Below are 22,731 nucleotides of genomic sequence, written 5' to 3'. Positions count from 1 at the left end.
ACCCAGCTCCGTCTCTGAACTTGAGGAGTCTGCCCGGGTGGCCCACCTGTGCCACAGCCTGGACACACTCTCTAGGCAGTGACCTGGGGGATCATAGGGCTCACCTTGTTTGTCACCTCTCAGGGGTCACTGTCCTTCATTGCTGATGCCCAATGTCTTTAGATCCATTGCTTCATCTATTTTGCCTAGTTTTTTTTTTTTTTGAATGGGAACCTGTTTGTGTCCCTCCTCCCTTTTGTTATTTTAAAAAATTAATTAATTAATTTATGGCTGCATTGGGTCTTCGTTGCTGCTCACGGGATTTCTCTAGTTGCGGCGAGCAGGGGCTACCCTTCGTTGCGGTGCGCGGGCTTCTCATTGCGGTGGCTTCTCTTGTTGTGGAGCGTGGGCTCTAGGCGTGCCAGCTTCAGTAGTTGTGGCTCGTGGGCTCAGTAGTTGTGGCTCGCGGGCTTAGTTCCTCCACGGCATGTGGGATCTTCCCAGACCAGGGCTTGAACCCGTGTCCCCTGCATTGGCAGGCGGATTCTCAACCACTGCGCCCCCAGGGAAGCCCCATTTTGCCTAGTTTTTTAGCTGTTTCAGGTAGGATGGTAAATTTGGTTCCTGTAACTGCACTCTGTGCTGGAAGTGGACACTCGTCCAAGTTCCTCTGGAGCTCAGCTGCTCTGACGCTTAAGTCGAGGCCTGACCCTCAGCACTCTCTGCACTTTGGCTGCAGAGCTGGGAGCTGCCGCCAAGGGGCTGGGCTTTCCGTGGCTAGGCCAGGCTCTTGGCCTCTCATCACCCTTCCGTTGGAGCCTCACCAGAGCTGAACCACGGCCCCGATCGCGACTGCTGCTCCTGCACGTTTGAAACGCCAGGCCCTCCAGCCGCTGGTGCAGCCGTTCATGCTGTGTGATGCCCGCTCACTACAGGGGAAAGTTTGAACCGCTGGACCCTGGCCTTGTGCCCCGGTCTGTCTGTGCCCCACCTGCAGCCAGCCAGGCAGCGAGCGAGTCTGCCTCAGTCCAGGCTGTCTTGGACCACTCCTGACTTCAACTCCCTGCCCGGGCTCTCCAAGAGGGAGACACTGAAGCAGAGTGTGCAGGATGTGCCACTGCGAGGGCTCTGGGGTCGGAACATCTTGCTAGAGGCGCCCACATCGGGCTGAGACGCCAGGCCTTTGGCTCCTGCATCGCCCAGCCCTTCGATGCCAGCCATCACGAGAAGGCTGGCACATGGGGCCAGGGGCAACCCCTGGAGCCTCTGACAGCTGAAGTTGTCCCCTGCAGGCAATGGGACCAGAGTCCCTCCTGGGTAGACGATCAGGGCAGTGTGTCACGTGTGCACCACAGAGAAAAGTCGTAGGAGTGGCTACGGGACGGGAAGAGGCTAGTTAGTGTTCAGAAGAATGACCCGCTGCCCTTGCTGAGGAAGTGTAGTCCTCAGGGGGCCGGGCTCCTGGGAGAGTGAGAAGGTGGACGGACGGGCAGCAGAGAGGATGTAGTGAGCATGGTCATCTCTCTGGGGCAGAGCTGGGGTAGGGGGGTTGCGGGGGGAGCCATGGGGGCGTGATGTCCAGAGCAAAGGTTGAATGAAAGTGGCAACCCGATGGAGAGGACAGGAAGGTGAGGTTACGGAAGTCCACACTGTATCAGGAAGTGCGGGGCTGCCAGGCTACCACATACCAAGCTTCTGTGGAGCGTAGGAGGGGTGGCAGTCCACCCCCTGCTGCCAGAGCCTCCCCCTGGTGGCCCAGGCAGCCCTGCCCTGCAGTCCCTCTGGTCACTTTCTCCCGGCTTCCTCCGCCCCCCCAGAGCTCACTCTCCTGCCCGCCGCCCCCACCCCCCACCCCCGCCGTGTCTCCTTTAAAACTCCCCAAAGAACAGTCCTGTAGGGGACACTAGTGGCCTGTGTCTGGATAGGACAGATGCCTGTGTTGACTCGGGAACACGGAGGCGTCTGAAGCGTATGGGAGGTTCCAGCTCAGGCTCAGGCTGAATGAGACCAAGGCTGTGAGCGAGTCGGGCAGTTGGATCCCTTGGACTGAGGAGGGATCTGGGCCACTTTGGGGCAGCTGGCCTCTCATATAGCCAGCTGGAGACCCTGGACGCGGGAGGCTAAGGGGACACCCTGCCCCAAACAGGAAGGGGGCAGGGCCCAGTCATACCTCTGGTGCCCCCAGGTAGGGCTGGACGGACTCAGAGCACGAGGCTGGGGCTCCATCACACAACAGCCAGGCCGCCTGCTCTCCCGCCTTTGTTTAGCTCCTAAGAGGAGAGTGGCGCTTTGCGATGGGGGGAGGACAAAAAGGAAACCAGGCTGGCCGTGATGGCCTTAGGTGGTGGTGGTGACAGTCACATGGTCTGACTCTCTACACTTTTGTGCATGTCTGATATTTTCTATAATAAGATGTTAAAAAAAAAAAAAACAACAAAAACCCCCGAAAACCCTGAATTTACATTTTCATTGTTTAATTTGCATGACTTTTCTGGCGAGGCCTCATTTCTTGTGTAGTAAATCTCCTGTTAACCCCTTGGGAGTACCAGCATTCCTGCTCTGTACAAGTTCACCTAATACTACTTGTTCCTACTATCAGAATAGTAACCATTGCTGAATTTACTGCACTCATTTTCTACTACCTTGATGTTCACCCTTTGTTTTTCCTGGTCTTTTTCAGGTAGCCGGTTTCAGTTGCCTCGTGGTCTGGCCTTCCTGCTGCGGCTCAGACCTCCCACCCCAGCAGGTCCGCCTCAAGCCCTTGTTCCAATGAGCCCCTCCCAGCACACATCACTTGTTTAGGAGTAAAGCCCCCCAGTCCTGACACCCTCCCCCGGGGCCAGGCTCCAGCTTCCCCCCACGCCCTCAGCCCCATCACTCAGCCGTTGCTCTCCCCCGACCGCGGCCCCTCCTCCCTGCTCCCTTCCCGCCAGCCTTCTCCGGGGCTGCTTTTTCTCTCCCCGCCTCACCCCCAGGCCTGGAAGTGCCACGACCCCTCTTCCTGCTGCAGCCTGCAGCCCCTTCCCCCTGCTCCCCCCAAGAGTCCTGGCTGACGCGTCCATCGCCCGTCGGCCGCACCCACCCCCCACCCCAGCCCTTGCCGAGGCATCGCCGCACCGCTGCATCAGGCCTGAACTCCCGTGCACCACCCTTCAGCTCCCTGCCCCTCGGTGTTGACCTCTTCTTCCTGCCAGTGACCTCATCCTCTGCCTCAACGACGCCCTGGACCCTGTCACCTCCAGTAACCCCCCCAACCCCACCCCGGCATCTCGGTTCAACACCCGGTTCCCTGCCCATCACCCCTCCCAGCTCACTGCTGCCTCCAGCGCCCCAGAGCCCCAGGATGACGCGTCGTCACCCTCTTCTCATCTGGTTTAGATTCCACAATCACTGCCACCCCTCCCTTGCACGCCCCTTGATTCACATGCCTCTCTCAGTAGCTCACCTGGATAAACTCAACCCCTCTGCTTACCCTCACTGGCCTCCCTGCTGTTCCTGAAAGACACAGAATCCCATCACCTCTGGAATAGAGGCCAAAGCCCGTAACCACCTCACAGGCTTAGTCTCTGCCCCCTTCCTCTCCTTCTTCAACTTGTTACTGCTCTCCCTCATGCACCTGCCCTTCTCTGGCCTAGGGTTTCTGCCCACACTCCTCCCACTGTGGCCTCAGGACCTTTGCACGGGTTGTTTCCCCCAGTACTGTTCGGTCTCAGTAGCCCTCCACTGCTTGTCTCCTCCCAGTCTTTCCCGTGCCTGCTCTCATCGTCCAAGCTTTCACTGGTTCGCCTCTGTTTCCTGGGCTGGACTGTGGGCTCTAGGAGCACAGAGATCAGTGTCTGCTGCCCCTGCTTCAGAGCACAGATTGATGTTCAATATAGGTTAGGGGGGTGAAGGCAGAACTGGTTCCAGATACGCCCACTGGGGCAGAGAGTAGGGCAGAGGGGGTGAGACGGTGACCACGGGCCCAGGGGTGGGCACACACAGGGCTCCTGGCTCTGCTGGGGCCACGGTGCTGGGGATACAGCACTGGGGGTCCCCGCTTAAAGTCTGGCTCTTCAGTAACATGCGACCTGCCAGGCCTGGAAGTGGCACACATGGAAGCAGAGGAAGGTGGCAGAACATAGAACCAACACCAGATCCTTCCCATTTGACATGGATAAGGGGCTGGGCCCAGCTCTTGCAGTGTGAACCTGGGCAGGGTGGGGCTGGTGGACAGAGACCCTGAGGCCCAGAGGCTCCTCGGGGTACGGTCCCTGCGTGGGCCTCGAGTGCCACAGTGCCCCGCAACCCACTGGGTCCGCCGGAGGCCAAAGTGGCCTTGCCTTGCGACCCACTCCCCTCTCCTGCAACAAAGACCCCTATACCTCAGCTCTCGGTGGGAGAGACTCAAGGTGGCCCCCGGTGCAAGGGGGCTGAAACTTCCCAAAGGGGTTAGTACCTCCAGCTGTCCCTTCCCAGCCTCTCCTAGCTGGACCCCACCATGGGGCACAGTTGTTAGGGGAAACACTGACTGAAACCGCCTGCCCTGGCCAGGCAAAGACAATAACAGTTTGCATGAGTTATTTTACGACAGGAGATCCTGGTAAGGAACATGGAATTAACAATCCACCACTAACCGGAAGAATACAGGAAAGGTCAAAAGGAGACACCAGTCCATGTGTCCTACCAACCTCCCAGAATCCTCCTCGCTGGAACCCATCCTGGCTGAGCGGTTGCATGTGTCACCAGAAAGTTCCCTGAGTCAGAATGATCGGCCAGAAACAACCCAGAAAGTAACCCCATCACCATAAAGCCCAAGACTGCGAACCACGTGGCAGAGCAGTCCTCCTGGGGTCCCTAACCCTCCTCCTCTCCGCCTGGGCGCCCCTTCCCAATAAAGTCTCTTGCTCTGTCAGCACGTGTGTCTCCTCAGACAGTTCATTTCTGAGCATTAGACAGGAGCCCGCTCTCGGGCCCTGGGAGGGGTCCCCCTTCCTGCAACAAATGGCAACTCTGGTGGGATCCCTTCTTTGCTACGACTGACATCCTGACCACTCGGGGTACTCGGGGACCAGCTTGACCGCAGATGGACCAGACCCAGCGGCCGCAACTGGGACCCTTTTGTTCCTGGTCTCCTCCTGACGCGGACGACTGGCCAGAGTGCTCCGACCGGGTAAGGAGCAACAGACTTTATTGACCTCTTCCCCTACCCCCTCTCTTTCCTCTTTCAACCCCTCCTATCCTACCCCATTTTCTTCTGTCCTGGTCCTGGACGCAGGAGTCTGGTTGAAGGGCCGCAGCCTGATCTGATGGTCGGAGCCTGATCACCTCCAGTGAGCAGAGAACTCGAATTCGGGCTCTGGTGTGGTCTGGTCTCTGGTTTCTGGTAGGGCCAAGTTCCCGTCCTCCCTTCCTGGAGGCCCAGGGAAAAGTCCCATAATGGTTGGACGTCTGCAGGTGGCCGGAGACGTCTGTAAGGCCACCCCTTTTGTCCCCCCTCCTTCCCCTCATCTTTTAACCTGGCCTCCTCTCCTCCCTTTGAAATCTTTGAAGACCTGAGATATTTCTATTTACTCTGTTAGTACTCGGATCTGAAGTTCTGTGTCTCCATAGGAGGTTTTCTGAGAGTCTTCAATCTTGTATTTAAGGGAGTGTCTGATTAGGATGGCCGGGCCTGTGTGTGTGTTTTTTTTTGTTTTTTTTTTTTTTGGTACGTGGGCCTCTCACTGCTGTGGCCTCTCCCGTTGCGGAGCACAGGCTCCGGACGCGCAGGCTCAGCGGCCATGGCTCACGGGCCCAGCCGCTCCGCGGCACGCGGGATCCTCCCGGACCGGGGCACGAACCCGCGGCCCCCGCATCGGCAGGCGGGCTCCCAACCACTGCGCCACCAGGGAAGCCCAAGTAAAAGAATTTTAAATGTAAGTGGGAGCAAAACTTGAACTTGGCTTTTCTCTCTCTTAAGAGGACACGATTTCTTAAAATGTTGAGCTGCGTTTGATAACAGATTTCAAGTTTCTTTACCTTTTAAGTGATCTGTTCTGTATTTGCCTTTGAAGTCTTTATTGTTACTTTGGCTAAGTGAATAACTATTGTTTCACAGTGACCTTTCATCCTTCCTGACTGAGTGTTCTAAACCCTTTTTAATTTTTTTTGACAAAACTTCCTAAATCAAATTCTAATGAAGTCCTTTTTTTACCTCTAGCTAACTTTGGGATGCTTCAAAGGGCCCTTGAAACATCCCAAAGAAAAATATTAAACTAAGTTCATCTGGTATGTTAAGTTACATGGGAAGTATTGTCAAATGAGTAATAAATCTTCTTAGGTTATATTGTATGGTAAATGTTACTAATATAGATATCCTAGACATTATAGGCAGTTCCTAAAATTCTGACATGTCCTGGTAAAATGTTATCAGTCATAATGCTAGTTATTATCTTAAAGTGTTGTATGTCACAGCAGTAATCAAGTTTCTTTGTCAATTGTATTGTAATCAGATTTAAACGTGCCTTCTTAAGTCTTTTGTCATTATAGGCAGTTATGGTTTCACTCGAATGCCTTTGCAGAAATGCTTCCTCTTCAAGAAGATTTATAGAAAGGACTTTTGGATAAATACAGGTTTCTGACTTTCAGACCATAGTGCTGAACTGGGTAACAAACTGAAGAATTCTAATGAAAAACCTGATGGCTTCGTAAAGTTGTTAACAAAAAGGGTTAGTTACATAGGACTGAGTGAACTGGTGAATACGGTTATAATTTTTATGGTTTCTATCTGAAAAATTACTGGTTTAAATCTGTGTTTTCCAGGTATACAGAAACTTTCCCCTCAAACTCATTGACTTACAGAAATTTGGTAAATGATACTCTTGTAAGCAGAATTGAAACATTTTTCTTTTTCTATCTGCTCCCTCCAGAGACTGGAAACTCTTAGGTTCCCAGCAGCTTTGTCAGATAAATTAGGAAGGCTACCTCACTAGCAGGTACAGAAATCCCAAGGTATTTTGGAGACCTCGAAAAGGGAGGAATTCACCTATATTTGTTAGGCAAAAATCTGTGATAAGCCCTTGGCATGACTTTCCTAGCCCTGAGAGGTCTTTTAAAAGTTCAGTCTGAGACGCCTTATAAAAATTTCAGCAAGTCTATATGATCAGTTACAGTTATATAAGTCATCAGGCCAAGTACTGAGACCAGACTTATTCTGCAAACAAATTAGTCTTAATTTGGTTACATTTGGTAGAAAAGAGGGTAATTTTAGAGAGAAAAAGATTATGTTTCAATGAATGTTAAATCTCACTTTTGTTAATGGAGATCTGTATTTACTAAGACTCACCTCCCAGATAGTTCTTTGCTGTTATGTTATATTAATGTAAAATTTAATTGAAGGACACTCTAAGTTTGTTTCTGAAGCATATCTCAGTAATCTATTTTTGGATGAAGATCAGATGCACCACAACCTGCAACTGGGGGATTATGCATACCGGAAAAGACATAATTTAAAAAACTATCTCCAACCTGGATGGTGGACGGAAGGACGCTTATCAGGTACTCTTAACTAGCTCATGCACAGTGAAACTGAAGGGAATTGACTCGGATTAATTTCCACTCATAAAGGGTCCCTGCACTGGACTGGCCTATAGAGAGGATGGCTGACCTCAAACCCACCTTAAGGGGCTTCCCTGGTGGCGCAGTGGTTGAGAATCCACCTGCCAATGCAAGGGACACGGGTTCGAGCCCTGGTGCAGGAAGATCCCACATGCCGCGGAGCAACTAAGCTCATGAGCCACAAGTACTGAGCCCGCGTGTCCCAGCTGCTGAAGCCCGTGCGCCTAGAGCCCGTGCTCTGCAACAAAGAGAAGCCACGGCAATGAGAAGCCCACGCGCCGCAACAAAGGGTAGCCCCTGGCCGCCACAACTAGAGAAAGCCCGCGTGCAGCAATGAAGACCCAACGCGGCAAAAAGAAATAAATAAATAAATTTAAAAAAGAAAAAAAAAACTCACCTGAAAACAATGCTCAGAGGAGAAACTACACTCACACTAGGACAAGAAGACGACAACATCAGAAGTAGACAGATTGCCCAAGATCCTCGACCTGACTCATACAATCATTTCCAATGTTTTCCTGACTTCTTGCATATGAATCAAATGTTCTCCTATCATGGGCACGATCCTATGCTAGTTTTAAAAATCAGTCCAATTGTTGGGTTTGTGACCAATTACCTGTGTCTAGTACTTCTGGGTTACCTTGGTGAATTTCTCCACTCCAAGGCCCATTGGTTGGCCCTGAGGAAATTTACTTTATTTTTAAAACATTTTTTAAATAAATAAATAAATTTAATTTATTATTTTTTTAATTTTTAAAAATTTATTTTATTTTATTTTTATTTTTGGCTGCATTGGGTCTTCGTTGCTGTGTGCGGGCTTTTCTCTGGTGGTGGTGAGCAGGGGCTACTCTTTGTTGCGGTGCACAGGCTTTTCATTGCAGTGGCTTCTCTTGTTGCAGAGCACAGGCTCTAGGTGCGTGCGCTTCAGTAGTTGTGGCACAGGGGCTCAGCAGTTGTGGCCTGCGGGCTCTAGAGTGCAGGTTCAGTAGCTCAGTAGTTGTGGCGCATGGGCTTATTCGCTCTACGGCATGTGGGATCTTCCCAGACCAGGGCTCAGACCCATGTCCCCTGAACTGGCAGGCGGATTCTTAACCACTGTGCCACCAGGGAAACCTGGAAATTTACTTTAAAAGAAAAATTATAGTCACGTTCAGGTAACTATTGATATTACTAGGTAGAATCCCTTCACCTGGCCAATTCATAATGCCTGCTCTGACCCTGGCCATAAACACGAGTTTTCTTCTGTTACTCAAGCTCATTCAGAGCAACAAGCAGAGTTTCCGCCAAGGAATGAGACCTCCCGCAATCATGGGCTGGATTTATGTAGTTAACACCAGGCTGTGGTAAGTTAAGTTTAGAGGCTCCTCTATGTTGGGAACAATTAAATCATACTAAGGATAATCAGTCTAGTAACACTAGGAAACTGGCCTGGGGGCCTTATGGACAACGCCAGTATATAACTTCCCTTAAAGATAAGGATTGGTACAGAACAGACTAAGTCAGACGAACCGGGATATGATGGGCTGCACCTAATGGAAGTTCTTGACTTCTATTCTTGCTTATGAGCTTACTAATCTGCTAGCGATATAATTTGTTTATATTGCCTGTTTTACAAAATTGTTGTTTCTTGCATTACCAAATGTGTGACTGAGCCTCTGACAGAATGATAATATATAGTTCCACATAAGATCAACGACGGCAATAGTGTAAGTCTGGATATGGGAAGAAGCAGCAAGCGGGAATATTGTCCTGCACCATAAGAGACTAGACTAGACAGGTAGTCCAGAGGCTTTTGGGCTACTCGTAAGGCCTAGTCCAATAATAGCGGCACACTGAGTGGCCTGTCAGTGAAATCTTCACCTGACCTGGGAATACGCATTCCTAGCACCGTGGGATGAAATGGTCATGAAATGCCCCCCAAACCATGCTGAAATTTACGACCCTGAAGGGGATCTGCCAACTGAAAATTGCCGTCTGCCTCTGCAAGGATTAAGTCAATGGCCACTACAGCCACTGAGCTTCAACACCCCCTGAAAGGAATTCAGGGTGGAGATCAGGAATGAGGCACTCTGTGCTCTGAGAAAACCTGGCAGAACAGGCCTTCAGATCGTGAGATATTTTCAGGAGAAGATTTTATGAGTCCAAACTCTTGCATCTTCTCATACCTAGAGAAACACTAACATCATTAATGGTGACATCTGCTTTGGCTATGAAGGAGAAAATTACAATTAAAAGTCAAAATGGATTTAAAAAAAAAAGTCAAAATGGAGTAGCTATGGTTCAGACATCCAAGGAAATAACTAGGTGACACTATGGGTGTGATTTCAGACAAGTCCTTGTATTGCTGAAAGTCACACATCCTGCAGCCCTCACCCCAAATTTTGATCAGGTAGAGACAGACTTTTACTCTATGAGGCAACACTACGCCCCCTCTCAGCAGGAAGTAGTTACAGAAGAAAGAGACCTCTGCCCCAATTCCCAAGAAGTATCTTGAGTACGAAGTCTCTCAAGAGGGAGTTGTTAGGGGAAACACTGACTGAAACCGCCTGCCCTGGCCAGGCAAAGACAGTAACAATTTGCATGAGTTATTTTACGACAGGAGATCCTGGTAAGGAACACGGAACTAACAAGCCACCACCAACCGGAAGAATACAGGAAAAGTCAAAAGGAGAGAGGAGACGCCAGTCCACATGTCCTACCAACCTCCCAGAATCCTCCTCGCTGGAACCCATCCTGGCTGAGCGGTTGCATGTGCCACCAGAAAGTTCCCTGAGTCAGAATGATCGGCCAGAAACAACCCAGAAAGTAATCCCATCACCATAAAGCCCAAGACTGCGAGCCACGCAGCAGAGCAGTCCTCCTGGGGTCCCTTACCCTCCTCCTCTCCGCCTGGGCGCCCCTTCCCAATAAAGTCTCTTGCTCTGTCAGCACATGTGTCTCCTCGGACAGTTCATTTCTGAGTATTAGACAAGAGCCCGCTCTCAGGCCCTGGGAGGGGTCCCCCTTCCTGCAACACAGTGACCTCGACCTCAGGGTGCTTGAAAGGAGGTGGGGTGGAGAGGACTAAGTAATTGCTTCCGAGCCGCATGTGTGCTCCACAACCTGGCCTTTTCGGACTGATGGCCAAGGCCTAGGCCCAGCTGCCCCTCCCCGCTGGGCGCCCCGAGGGGCTGCAGGCTCTACCCCCGAACGAGTGCGAGCTCGAGGGCGGCCTAAATGATCCCCTTGGGAGCGCCCGGGCCGTAGGACACATGTGTCGGTGCTCTGACGCCCGGTCGGTCAAGAGGGTTGGGAGCCTCGGGGACGGGGAAATTGACCGACAGGCAGGGTCTGGGACAGCGAGCCAGGAATGGAAGAATCGAGAAGCTGGATGAAGGAACAGAAATGAGGGAAAAGCGAAGGGCGATGGAGGAATGGGACTGAGGAAACAGGTGCAGAGGGAGGGACAAAGGACAGGGTAGGGGAGTGGAAGAATGAGGGAAGGGGTGGAGGAGCAAAAGTACACGGACAGAGCGACAGGGCCACTGGGATAACGGAGGGGGACAGGGACGTGGTCCGAGAGCAGTACTGGGGCGGACTGTTCGGGAGGCGGGGAACCCAGGGTGAAGGGAGTGCGCCTGGCCCGTCCCGCTGGCGCCCCGAGGGTTAGCCCGGTAATTAGGCCTCGGTCCAGATGGGCCCCCCAGTCCCGCAATCAAAATGCTAATTGGGCCCGTGCCTCCGGCTGCGCCTCTGCCTGGCCCCCCTGGGAGGGGGCAGGGACGAGTGGCTCGGCCGAGGGGGATCCCCGTCCCCGCCCCCACTGCGGGGCCCGCCGGCTGCGGCTCTGCGATAAGGGGCCAGCCGCGCCCCGCCCCCGCCCCTTGGGAGCAACTGCCACGCAAGATGAATATCCCGCCACTGCCGCGGCCTGGGCCGCCGCCACAAAGCGGGCCTGTGGTCTCCGCCGCGCCCCCGCGCCGGGCTGGCTCGCTCACAGCCACGCTCACTCGGCTCCTGGGCTGAGATGCGGGGGGAACCGGAGAGCCGGGCAGGCGGCGGGGCGCTGAGCTCAGCGCGCCCGGCACGCCCCCGAACGCGCGCCCCCGGTGCGGCCCTCCCGCCGCGCGCTCCCGGCAGGTGTCCGCGGGACCGCCGTGCCGCCCCGCACAAGGTCACCGCTCTCTGCGCCGGGTGCGCACGCGCTCCCGGCTCGGACGCGCCCGGATACTCCCGGAGCCACCCCTGCAACCTTGGTCCTCAGGGACGGAGGGCTGCGTTGGGGAGCGCTCGGAGCGTGGAGACCCGAACCTCCGGGCGGGGGAGGGTGAGGGGACAATGGCGGCGGCGGGCCCTAATTGGGGACATATGTCCTCGCGCGCGGCCATTGTGCGGCCCGGAACTCCCCGCACCCCCGCGCCAGCCATTGGCTGCTGGGCCTGACGTCATGGGGGCTGCAAACTCGGGGCGGGCGGCCGGGGGAAGGGTTATCCGCCTGGTTGCGGGGCCGCGTGGGGGAGCTGCAGGCGCGCGGGAGGGCGGAAAACCACCAGTGAAACCGAATTTCTGGAGCAAGGGCAAAGCAGCCCCTCTCCCCCTTCACATCCCGCTCGGTGCGTCGCCGCTGCGCTCGACCTCCGGCCCTTGGGAGGAAGGCGGGGGTGGAGGAGGCCTCTCCAGCGGGCGCGGGGTCAGCCCGGGTGACCGAGTGGCAGGGAGCCACTGCGGCACAGGGCGAGCGCAGCACTTCCACACTGCACTTTCGCTGCCTCAGCATTCGCTCCTTCGCCTCCCGCCTCCCCCACCTGCCCCCGCAGATCCCTCGCCTCCACACCCGAGAGTTAGACTGGCCGGACCATTCTGGGGTCCGCCCTGCGTTCCTCCCCCAAAGATCCCAAGTCCGGGCTCGTGGGTCCCAGGCCTGTTTCCACCTCTCCCCCCACGCCCCACAATGCCGCGGACAGCTGGGCCTCCGTTCCTGGAGTCTCTCGGGGGAACTCCACACAAGCCGGGCCGCGGCATCCCCAAGACCCCTCCCAGGAGATCCTGGCGGGGGCCCGGCCCAGCGCAGCCATTTCCGCCGTCCTCTCCCCCACTCCTCCCACCCCCTCCCTCAGCTCCTGGGCTTTAAAAGCCGGAGGCTGGGCCGGGCCGCAGGCAGAGGCGGCCGCGGGTGCAGGAGGCCGGGCCCAGGAGCTGTCGGAGGGCCGAGCCCCGCCCCCGGAGCCCCCGTCCCTCCCTCCCACCTTCCCTCGGCCCGCCCTCCCAGCGCACCCCTCCCCCCGAGGACCCCCGCCCGCCGCCCGCCGCCCGCCGCCCGCCGCCGCCGCCGCCGCTCGCTCCGGCTGCAGAACAATAAAGCAAGCCTCCCAGAGACCCCCTTCCGAGGACCCCCGCCCGGCGGCCGAGCCCCCGCGGCCCGCCCCTCGCAGCTCGCGCCGGCTTTACCCGCCCGGTCGCTGGCCGAGGTGCTGGCCGGGCCGGCGCTGGCCGCGGTGCTGAAGCTGCCGGCACTCCCGCCGCCGCCCCGTTCTCCGGGCCCGGCGCCGCCACCTCCGGGGGCATGGGGGGTCGCTGACTGAGGCTCCGCCGCGGTGGCGGGGGGGAGGGGAAGGGGGCCGCGGAGCCGGGCCAGCCCTGCACCCACTCGCAGCCTCCGGGCCCGGGACGGAGCCGCTCCCCCCCTCCCCGCCCTCCCAGCCTCCTCCCCCGCCTGTCCAGGGGCGGCACTGCGGGCTGGGGAGCCGGGACCAGAGGAGGAAAGGAAGGAAGGAAGGAAGAGAAGAGAGAAGAGGAGAAGAGAGAAGAGAATAGAAGAAGAGAAGAGAAGGAAGGAAGGAGAAGAAAAGGGATCCCGAGGAGCAGAGGAGGAAACGCAGGACAGGCAGGCAGAAGAGAGGACGGCACTCGCGCGGCAGCACCCAAAGGCCAGAGTGGGGACCCGTGCTGCTTCCGCCGCCCCTCGGATGGTGACGGGGCCCCGCCGCGGCCGCAGCCCCCCCGCGTCCCGGCTCCGCAGGCCCACAGCGCCGGAGCCCCGCAGGAATCATGCCCAGATCCTTCCTGGTCAAGAAGGTCAAACTTGACACGTTCTCCTCGGCAGACCTCGAGAGCTCCTACGGGCGCGCCCGAAGCGACCTCGGCGAGCGACTGCAGGAGAAAGGTGTGAGCTGGGATGAGGCTGGGGGCGGCGAGGGGCCCAGGGCAGGGCCGGAAGGGGTAGAGGGCCAGAGTGTGGGGCTGGAGGGAGCAGGGGCCCCAGGAAATAGACCCGAGGGAACCAGAACCAGCAGGAGGCAGTGGCTGGAGTGGGGCTTGGAGGGGAGGGAGATGGGGGGTAGGGAGAGGGGAAGGCAGAGGTAGGCCAGAACGGAGCCAAGGCTGGGCAGCGAGAGTGTCAATGCAGGAGAGACTGTGGGGAACAGGGGGCAGGAACAGGAGGTACCTGAAGGTACACACTGACCCACACCCTGACCGACACAGCATGGACACCTGCTGACATGACAGGACTTAGCGATGCATGCAAACCCACACTCAGGAAGCTGAGCCTGCTTCGGAGCCCTCTCCTCTTCTTTGGCTACACCTCCAGGACCCCCTGTTAGGGCCATCGGGGAAGTGCTATGAGCTCCAGGGAGTAGCCATGTGGTCCAGGGGGGCGGCCCACCTGTCAGGGCAAAGGTCCCAGCCGAGGCAGCAGCAGTGTCTTCTTCCCTGAATCCAGGGTCAGGGAGAAGGGTGTGGGCAGGTGGGCTGTGGGCCGGGAAGCCCAAAGTGCTGGGGGCGGGGGGGCTCTTTGTGTGAGGGCGCCCAAAGTCAAGGACAACTGCTAGCACGCAGGCAAGGGGTCTGAGAGTGCCAGCAGCTGGGGTGGCAGAACAAGTGTGACCTGAAGAAGCATAAGCCTGTGTGTGCCCATGTGACTGCGTGTGGCCATGTGACTGTGTGCGCTTGTGTGTGACCCTGTATGAGTGTGTGCCTGCCTGTGTGCCACTACATGGGACCATGTGACTCTGAGGCTGCTTTGCGCCCATGTGACTGGTGACCCTAGCTGAGAGTGTCTGGGTGGCTGCATGTCTGACCCTGCATGAGTAGGTGGCACAGGCCTGGGTCAGCATGCAGCCCACCCTGAGGGGACTCCAGGATTGACAGTGTCTGAGAGGCTGAGTGTAACCCTGAAGAAGCCAGAGCCTGTATTGTGTGGGGTGTGCATTTGTGACTTTGAGGTTGTGAGACCCATCTCATGCCTTGAGAACAGCGGCAGTTACCGGCATGAATAATGCTGCCTGCCTGCAGTTTGTCCCTGTGAAGGTGTCCCCTGGTGGACGCCCTGGCACTGTCTCCAATGCAGCATCTTCCTGGTCGTCTGTCCTGGGGCTGAGGAAGGCCCCCATAAAGGATTAGGGCCTGGGGGAAGAGGGCAATGCGGAACAAGGTAGGACCCAAGGCTGCAGGATGACTGAAGGGAGTGGGGGCAGAAGCAGAGTGGATGGAGGGAGATAGGGCTGGAGCTGAAGGTGGTCAAATCTAGTGAGTAGTGGGAGAGCTGGGAGATGAAAGGGAGGTGCTAGAGGTCTGCGGGAGGTAGAATTCTCCAGGGCTTGTGGGGAGACCTCGAGCACCGGAGAGGGTCGGCATCAAGGCTGGGCGCGGGTTCTCAGCACAGTGGAAAAGCCGCTGGGAGCCATGAGAGCGGGAGCGACGGGGTCCCTGGACAGGCGGTCCTGGCTTTGTGCGCTGCGGGTCTGCAGTGTGTTGCATAATCAGGGAAAACTGCTGAAGTGGGGAGAACCCGAGGGGGAGGGAGAGGGGGAGGGGAGAGGGGGGAGGAGGGGAAGGAGGGCGAGGGAAGCGCCGCCCCTCCCCCCTGACCTTGAAGCTCCGCGGAAGGTGGGGGGGGGGGCAGCCGCGCCCGAAGATGCGACTCTTTTTCCTCCTCCTGCGAGGGTGGGGCGGGGCCGGGCCGGGCCCTGTCTCATCTCTCCTCTCTTCTCTTCCCCTCCCTGCCGTCTCCATCCTCCCTGCCCCGCGGTCCCTCGGCCCCTTATTCTTTGTCCTCCTTGTTCCCTCCTTCCCGGACCCCGCTGTCTCCCGCCGCCCTCCCGTGTGTGTCTCGCCCGCTGCCCGGTTCCCCTCCCTCTGTCTCTCTGTCTGTCCGCCTCGGCCCTTAGGATACCTCAACGACTACGCGGGGCCTGCCTCTGTCTACGATGGCGACGCCGAGGCGGCCCTGCTCAAAGGGCCGTCCCCGGAGCCCATGTACGCTGCGGCCGTGCGGGGAGAGTTGGGCCCGGCGGCTGCGGGCTCGGCGCCGCCGCCCACCCCGCGCCCGGAGCTGGCCACAGCCGCGGGTGGCTACATCAACGGCGATGCGGCGGTCAGCGAGGGTTACGCTGCTGACGCCTTCTTCATCACCGACGGGCGCTCCCGCCGCAAGGCCGCCAACGCCAATGCCGCCGCCGCCCCCTCCACGGCCTCGGCGGCGGCCCCCGACGGCGACGGCGGAGGCGGGGCCGGGGCAGGCACGCGCGGTGCGGGATCGGGGGCCGGGGGTCGGGGCGGCGCGCGCGCGGGGGCGAGCACCGAGGCGCGTGCGGGGCCTGGGGCCGGCAGCGCGGGAGGCCGGCATGCGTGCGGCGAGTGCGGCAAAACGTACGCCACGTCGTCGAACCTGAGCCGCCACAAGCAGACGCACCGCAGCCTGGACAGTCAGCTGGCGCGGCGCTGCCCGACGTGCGGCAAGGTGTACGTGTCCATGCCGGCCATGGCCATGCACCTGCTCACGCACGACCTGCGCCACAAGTGCGGCGTGTGCGGCAAGGCCTTCTCCAGGCCCTGGCTGCTGCAGGGCCACATGCGCTCCCACACCGGCGAGAAACCCTTCGGCTGCGCGCACTGCGGCAAGGCCTTCGCCGACCGCTCCAACCTGCGCGCGCACATGCAGACGCACTCGGCCTTCAAGCACTTCCAGTGCAAGCGCTGCAAGAAGAGCTTCGCGCTCAAGTCCTATCTCAACAAGCACTACGAGTCGGCCTGCTTCAAGGGCGCCGCCGCCGCCGGCCCCCCGGCCCCGGCGCCCGCCGCGGCGCCTCAGCTCAGCCCCGTGCAGGCCTAGGGCGGCGTGGCCTCCGCCGGCCGGGTCGGCTCTCAGCAATACGGGCCCCCAGGGAGGTCTCCGCCGGCGAACGGGCGGAGGGGCCGGAGGGCGGGCCCCTCCTCACAGCAATAGGGGGAGGGGGCCCGGCCCCGCCCCGCCCGCCGGGGGCCCTGCCGGCCCCTTCAAGCAATAGGGTCCCGAGGGGAGACCCACCCCGAGCCCCCTCCCTTCCCCTCCAGGGTGCCCCAGGCTTTTTCCCAGCAATAGGGTCGAGGAGACCCAGAACCGAACCTCATCTCCGAGTTAGGTCTCTGAAGACCGGGGTGGGGTGAGGTAGGGAGCGCCCCCTTCCTCCCTCTTCTGCGCCCCTGGATCGTGTCGCAGAGACTCAGGTCTTCCCCACCCCTTCCCAAGCCTTCCAGGGCCAGGCCTGCGGCCTAGACGTCCAGGGAGCCGGTCCCTCCCCAGCAGCAGGCGGGGGAGGGGCAGGATGGGGGGCTGCAGAGGCGTCCCTACTCCTCAGTGTTCGTTGAACCCCAGGAGTGTTAGACGCGTTGGGGATCGGGGAGGGGGGCGGATGGCGGCACCTCTCTCCCTTGGGTTCCTTCTGGGGCCTCAGTCCGAGCCGCTCTCCTACCCTCGCCTCGCATCCCCTGCCAAATCCGAATTCTTCCAGCCCAGCTTCCCGGGCTCTGTCCTCCATAACGAATAATAATGACGCATATCAAATCGCATGGACTTATCCGACCTCCTCAGAACCCGCTCCCGCCCTGCCCCGGGGCCCCCTCCCTCGTACCCGGGCATTCGGTGTTGGAGGACGGATTTCTGGGGCCCGGCAGGCAGGCCTGGGCACAGCCCTCTACACACCTCTCTGTATTCGCTTTGCGGGTAAAGCCCCCTGGGGGGGGGGTTGCGGATGCGTCGGGTTTCTTTCTGTATTTGTACGTTATATTTATGAACGGATTGCACTCGGGTCAGGGAAGGGGCGCTGCGGCCCCTATCCTTCCCGCCGACGCCAGGGGTTTGGGATGTCCTGGATCACTTTCCCCGCCCCTGAACCCCGCCCCACCCGGGCTCCGCCTCTTGGGAGCCTCAGGCCCCGCCTCTCAGAGGCCGGTCCCCTCCCTGGAACCCCAGGCCCCGCCCTCACTCTGTTGCCAACTTACGCCCGTCTATGCCAAAGCCTCGGCGGCGACACCGCCCCAAGGGCCCGCCCCATTGGCCGCCGCCTTTGTGACGTCACTGCATGCAGCCCCACCCACCTCCCGTCCCTTCCCGGGGCTGCCCGCTCCCTGTCCCTCTTAGTTAGTCCGAAGCCGACTATAGAGCAATAATGCGCACTGCATGCGAAGCTGCCGCCGCCTCTAGAGTTACTGAGAATCAGGTATCCCCCTGCCCCACCCACCCCATAGGCCCCTAGATCAGGGACGCTGCGCGGGGCCGGACGCGCAGACTTTCTTCCCCCTCCTCCTCCCTCCTCCTCCTCCTCCCCCCCACGGCAGAGGCCGGCGGGTGTAACGGTTTCAGGGGCGGGGCGGGGTGGTTGCCCCCCAAGACCCCTCCTTCAGTCGTCCATCACCCACCAATCCTTCATTAGGCACCAACTATGTTCCAGGCCCCCTTCTGAGTCCGCTAGGGACGTGGCGACCTGCGGGGTGTGTGTGTGTGTGTGTGTGTGTACGTTTGTGACGGGCCCAACGGGCTTGGGTGGGCCAGGGATGGCCGCAGGTGCAGAGAGAGCCGCGGTCCCTAGACCTAACCGTGGCCCCTCACTCCTCCCCGCCCCAGCGCCGAGCCAGTGCTCGGGGCAGTGGGGCTCTGCCTTTGACTTGGGCCTGGGTTCTCAGCTCAGGTGGCACAGACCGAGGGCCCCAAGGCCCAGCGCCACCAGGGCCACCCATACCGAATCCCATTCCTTCCATCCCCTGGCAATGAGGGCTCTGTCACGTCAGTCCAGGGCTCCAGGCCAGAAGAAAAGGTGCACGCTGGAGCATTTGACCTGGCTAGCCCCATCCCCGTGGGTACCAAGCCCAGCTGCTACTCCGCTGCTCCTGCAGCGGGGCACCTGGACCTGAGAGGCCAGCACAGCAGAGCCCACGTCCAAGACCCCTACATCCCAGCTTGGTGTTCACACAGCTCCCAAGCTGGGGCCTGCCCCGCTTGCGCTGGGCACACCCGCATGCACACGCACACACAGGCACCCCACCCTACCCCACATGCCTATCTACCTACCTAAGGAGAAGGCCGGAGGGCTGTGGGCCGGCCAGGGTCTCCCGCTTCTCCCCACACCCCGCCGCCGCCGTGGAAAGCCATGGGCCCCCTCCCGCCCCCATAACTAAGCAGCACAATAACCGACTTAGCGAATTCAGGTAGAAGGAACGTTTAGGTAGCACCTATTTTGTACTGATTCTACGAGTAGGGCCCGAGATGCGGGGGCCCTCGGGTGGGGGCTGCGGCCGCCGGCCCGCCCCGCCCCCACCCCCGCCTGCGCCCCGCCGCCTTGTACATACTCCCACCCGGAACAGGCCGGGATTTTTACTCGGGCCGCGCCCCTCTTCCGCCCCCGTTTGGGGCCGGGCCGGCCGGACAGACGGACGGACGGACAGACCTCCTTCCTAAGCACAATAGCACCAGCTCCCCGGAGCACCGCACCTCCACGAGGAGAATAAATGCCACTCTTGATAGAACTCGGAGTGTCGGGCTGATGTATACAGGGCTGGGCCCGCGCAGCAGGGGGCACTGGGGTCACCTAGGAGGCGTCTTCCGGGTCCTGCCGCTCCTAAGAGGTCGGGGCAGGCGCAGGCCCAGCGCTGGGAGTGGCACCCTACCCACACAGCCTTGGAGTCGCGCCGCTGCCTTTTGCTGGGGTGCGCCCGTGTCTTCTTTTGCGAGAAGGCAGTCTTCCACCCTGGAGGGCCGGCTTGTCAGACCCCTGAAGGCAAGGCAGTTAGCATTTCTCCTGTGGCAGGTGACTCTGCTCTGTGCCAGGAACTGGGGAGGCTACAGTCAGATCTGGCCCGGGACTGATCTAGAATGGCCAGAGGAGGTGCAGCAGGGCCTGTAATCCTGTGGCCTGGGACACCCCCACTCTTCCTGTAGGGGCTCCTGCTGTCCCTACAGGCCTGACAGCCACCAGCGAGCCTTCCTCGATGCCACTGGAGAACATGGGGACAGCAGAGGGTGTGGGGTCTGACCCCTTCCTGCAGCCTGCTGTCCACATCCTGACTCCCAGACTCAGGGGATATGTTCCCACACTGAGGAGCCCTCCATAGGTAGCTGGGCCAGGCTGGCTCTGGGGAGGAGGTGCCCAGGGGTCATAGGAGTTCCCACAGCCGCCCACAGCCACCCACAGCCCTCGGGCTCCAGACAGGACGTCATGTTGAGGAGATGAGGGGCAGGGCTGTGCTGGGCTCAGAGAACCCAGGGACATGGACTCCTACCCCAGCAAATGCCCTCGGCACCCAGGGAGGTAGGCATGAGCTGAGAGGTCCCACATCTTTGGAGACATGTGGTCAAACCAGGTCATCCCAGGCCCAGAGCAGCTGTCTGCACACTGGCAGGGGACAGGCCCGCCCAGACTCCACTGGTATGGACAGCAGGGGAGACTGACCTGCAACAGACCATAGCCTGTGGGCCTGCTGCTCAGGGTGGGGCTCACCTGGAGGTGGGCGCCCCCTTCTGGGGAGCGTCATCAGCCTTAACAACCTCAGGAAAGCCCCCAGTATTGGTAGAGGATAGGTAGGAAGCATTGCCTAATTTGCATATGAAGACTCTGAGCCTCAGGGGGAGGAACAACTTGTCCAAGGGCTGCCTTTGACTTAAGCCCTGCCCAATACCCCACCCATCCTAAACTCAGATTCACACCTGGGTGGGCACCAATGGCAGGGAGGAAGGCTCTCAGAGGTCCACTCCTCCCCAGGGCTCCTCAGCTTCGGGGTCTGGACTGACTGTTTCTGCTTCTCCAAGACTCTAAGGGGCAGTGGGGGTGGAAGGATGGAGGCTGCCTCCCCGGTGTCTGGGACGAGCCCACGCTTGTCTCCACAGGTGTCCATGGACAGAACTTTGCATTCCAGAGAACAGGCTGCTGGTCACCATGTCCAGTGTCTTCCCTCATAGGCTTCCTTGGCCTGCCCGCGGTGCCTCCAACCTAGTGTCAGCTCGAGGCCCTTTCTAAACCCCAAAACCCTTCCAGCGCTTTTTTCGACCAGACCTGCAGGTTCCTCACCCCGGGCCAGGTGTTGCTTCCACCAGCAGGGAAACTCGCCACTGAGCTTTCTTCGACAACTCCTCATGCACACATTTGTCCCCAAACAACCTCACCTACCTTGACCTTTTGCCTCTCCCCTGTGGGTCTGGGCCGCACCGCACCCAGGATCCTGAGGTGCTGGGGCTGTGGGCGGGGCTGGCGTAGGCCCCACCTCCCTCCTAGAAGTCCCGCCCACTATCAACCACAGGCCTCCGCCTCCCTCAGACAGGCCCTGCACCCCGCTGGTACAGGGGCTCTTCCTTATTGGTGCCTTCACAGCCCCTGCCTTCCCATTGGCTCGAGGCCTTCATCTTGCTCTCAACTTCGGTGGTGGAACCCTTGGTTCCCCCACAGGCCCCGGTCAGATCGGTCCTTTCTGGCGGCCCCCAGTCCACCGTGGTCCCCTCACTCCTACTGCTTCTTGTCTGCCGACGACTTGGAGCCTGGACTTGGACACAGGCAGCCGCTTCTAACACGGCCCTTCACTCCTCGTTGGCTACTGCGCTCAGCCTCTCTGGGCCTACTGGCAGCCTGAGCCGTCGATCTTCTCCTCTACCAATCAGCGTGCCAGTCCGGGCCGGCCCTCTAGTCTTGGCTCTTTATTGGAGGATGGCAGGGCCAGAAGGTGCGCGGAGACACGTGGGCGTGGGTGGGGAGCTTACCACTAGCTGCCTGGGAGAGGTCATTGGGAGGGAGGGCCAGAGCTCCCAGGGCTCACCCCTACGCTGCGGGCTCCCGAGAGGACCCTCTCCTGCGTCCGACCTCCCTTGGGATCAGTACTCAGAAAGGCCTAGCTCCCCCTGGCTCAGGTCTGCCTAGGAACAGACGAACGTTCTTGGACACTGGATAAGAGACGGGGCTGGTCCTGACCCACCGAGGCTGGGCCATGTGGGCACGCAGAAGGGGTTCTGGCGCCCAATGAGGGCGGCCCCTTTAGCAGGCTACTCGAAAACACCTGCAAGGTAGCCTCAGCCTGCCAGGAAGGGATGCCAGGCTGCTATAAGTCGCAAATGGTCCGGTGGCAGAAGCACGTGTCACCAGGGGGCCCAGGTGCCTGTCCGTGGAGGTGATGGATCCAGGGCAAGCCGGGCGGGAAGGAGGGCTGACCTCAGGCTGAGCCTCTGGGTTTATTTGCTTTCAGAGAGGTGATCTTCTCAGCCTTGCTTACCTCAGAGGAGTGAATGGAGTGGGTTCTGCGGCTAGGGGTGTTTCTTGGGTAAACCAGGCCTGAGCCCCCAGTGAACCCTCGCATCCGGAAATCCAGGATACTCACACTCCATGCTCTTCGCAAAATGCAGGTCAAGCCAAGTGGGACCGGACTTGCCCGCCCACGGTTCTCCCCGTGCAGTTGTTATGGTGTATTAGTTGCTTCATTTAACGACTGGATGACTGCAGACTGTGCAATGACACAGAAGCCTCTGGGCCGCCGCGAATTGGCACTTCAGGATCCCCACGCCCTGGCAAAACTGGCCCGGGAGCGAAAGGCGGGAAGCTCTGCAAGTCTGCGGACGAGGGCAGAAGGGGGCTGGGTGGAGAGGCGGGCCGGGCGTGCCCATTGTGGGGGCGAGGGCAGCACCCTTGCCCTTCCCCGTCCTGGGCCTGCAGGGGAGAGGTGCTGCCCTGGGCGTAGGTGGGCCAGGCGGAGGTACCCAGGACGCGGGGCCTGGGGCCTTTCTCTCGCTCCATCCTTTGGCCTGGCGCTTGTCTGAACAACCTAAGCGGAGGAAAAGCGGGGGCCTACGGTAGTAACTAGAGGGCTCGCGGAGCATCAACGCCCTCGGTGTCTGACAGTAACGCACGAGGCATTTCATAAATAACCTACATCCCCACACCCCGCGCCTGGGCTGAGGCATGA

General features: G+C 59.2%; 1 protein-coding gene across 1 annotated transcript; it reads left to right on the top strand.

Annotated features, from left to right (window-relative positions):
- Positions 1-13,584: 13,584 nt before the first annotated feature.
- SCRT1 (scratch family transcriptional repressor 1) lies at positions 13,585-16,648 on the top strand (the record flags this gene model as incomplete). The annotated part of the gene is made up of 2 exons (XM_082858520.1): positions 13,585-13,699; positions 15,705-16,648. The coding sequence occupies 2 exons, from the start codon at positions 13,585-13,587 to the stop codon at positions 16,646-16,648; spliced, it is 1,059 nt and encodes a 352-aa protein (XP_082714646.1).
- Between the last annotated feature and the right edge of the window lie 6,083 nt (positions 16,649-22,731).

This window comes from Leucopleurus acutus, assembly GCF_964270905.1.
Source record: "Leucopleurus acutus genome assembly, chromosome: 17".
In the NCBI taxonomy this organism is placed as follows: Eukaryota; Metazoa; Chordata; class Mammalia; order Artiodactyla; family Delphinidae; genus Leucopleurus; species Leucopleurus acutus.
This window is presented reverse-complemented; position numbering and strand designations above follow the sequence as displayed.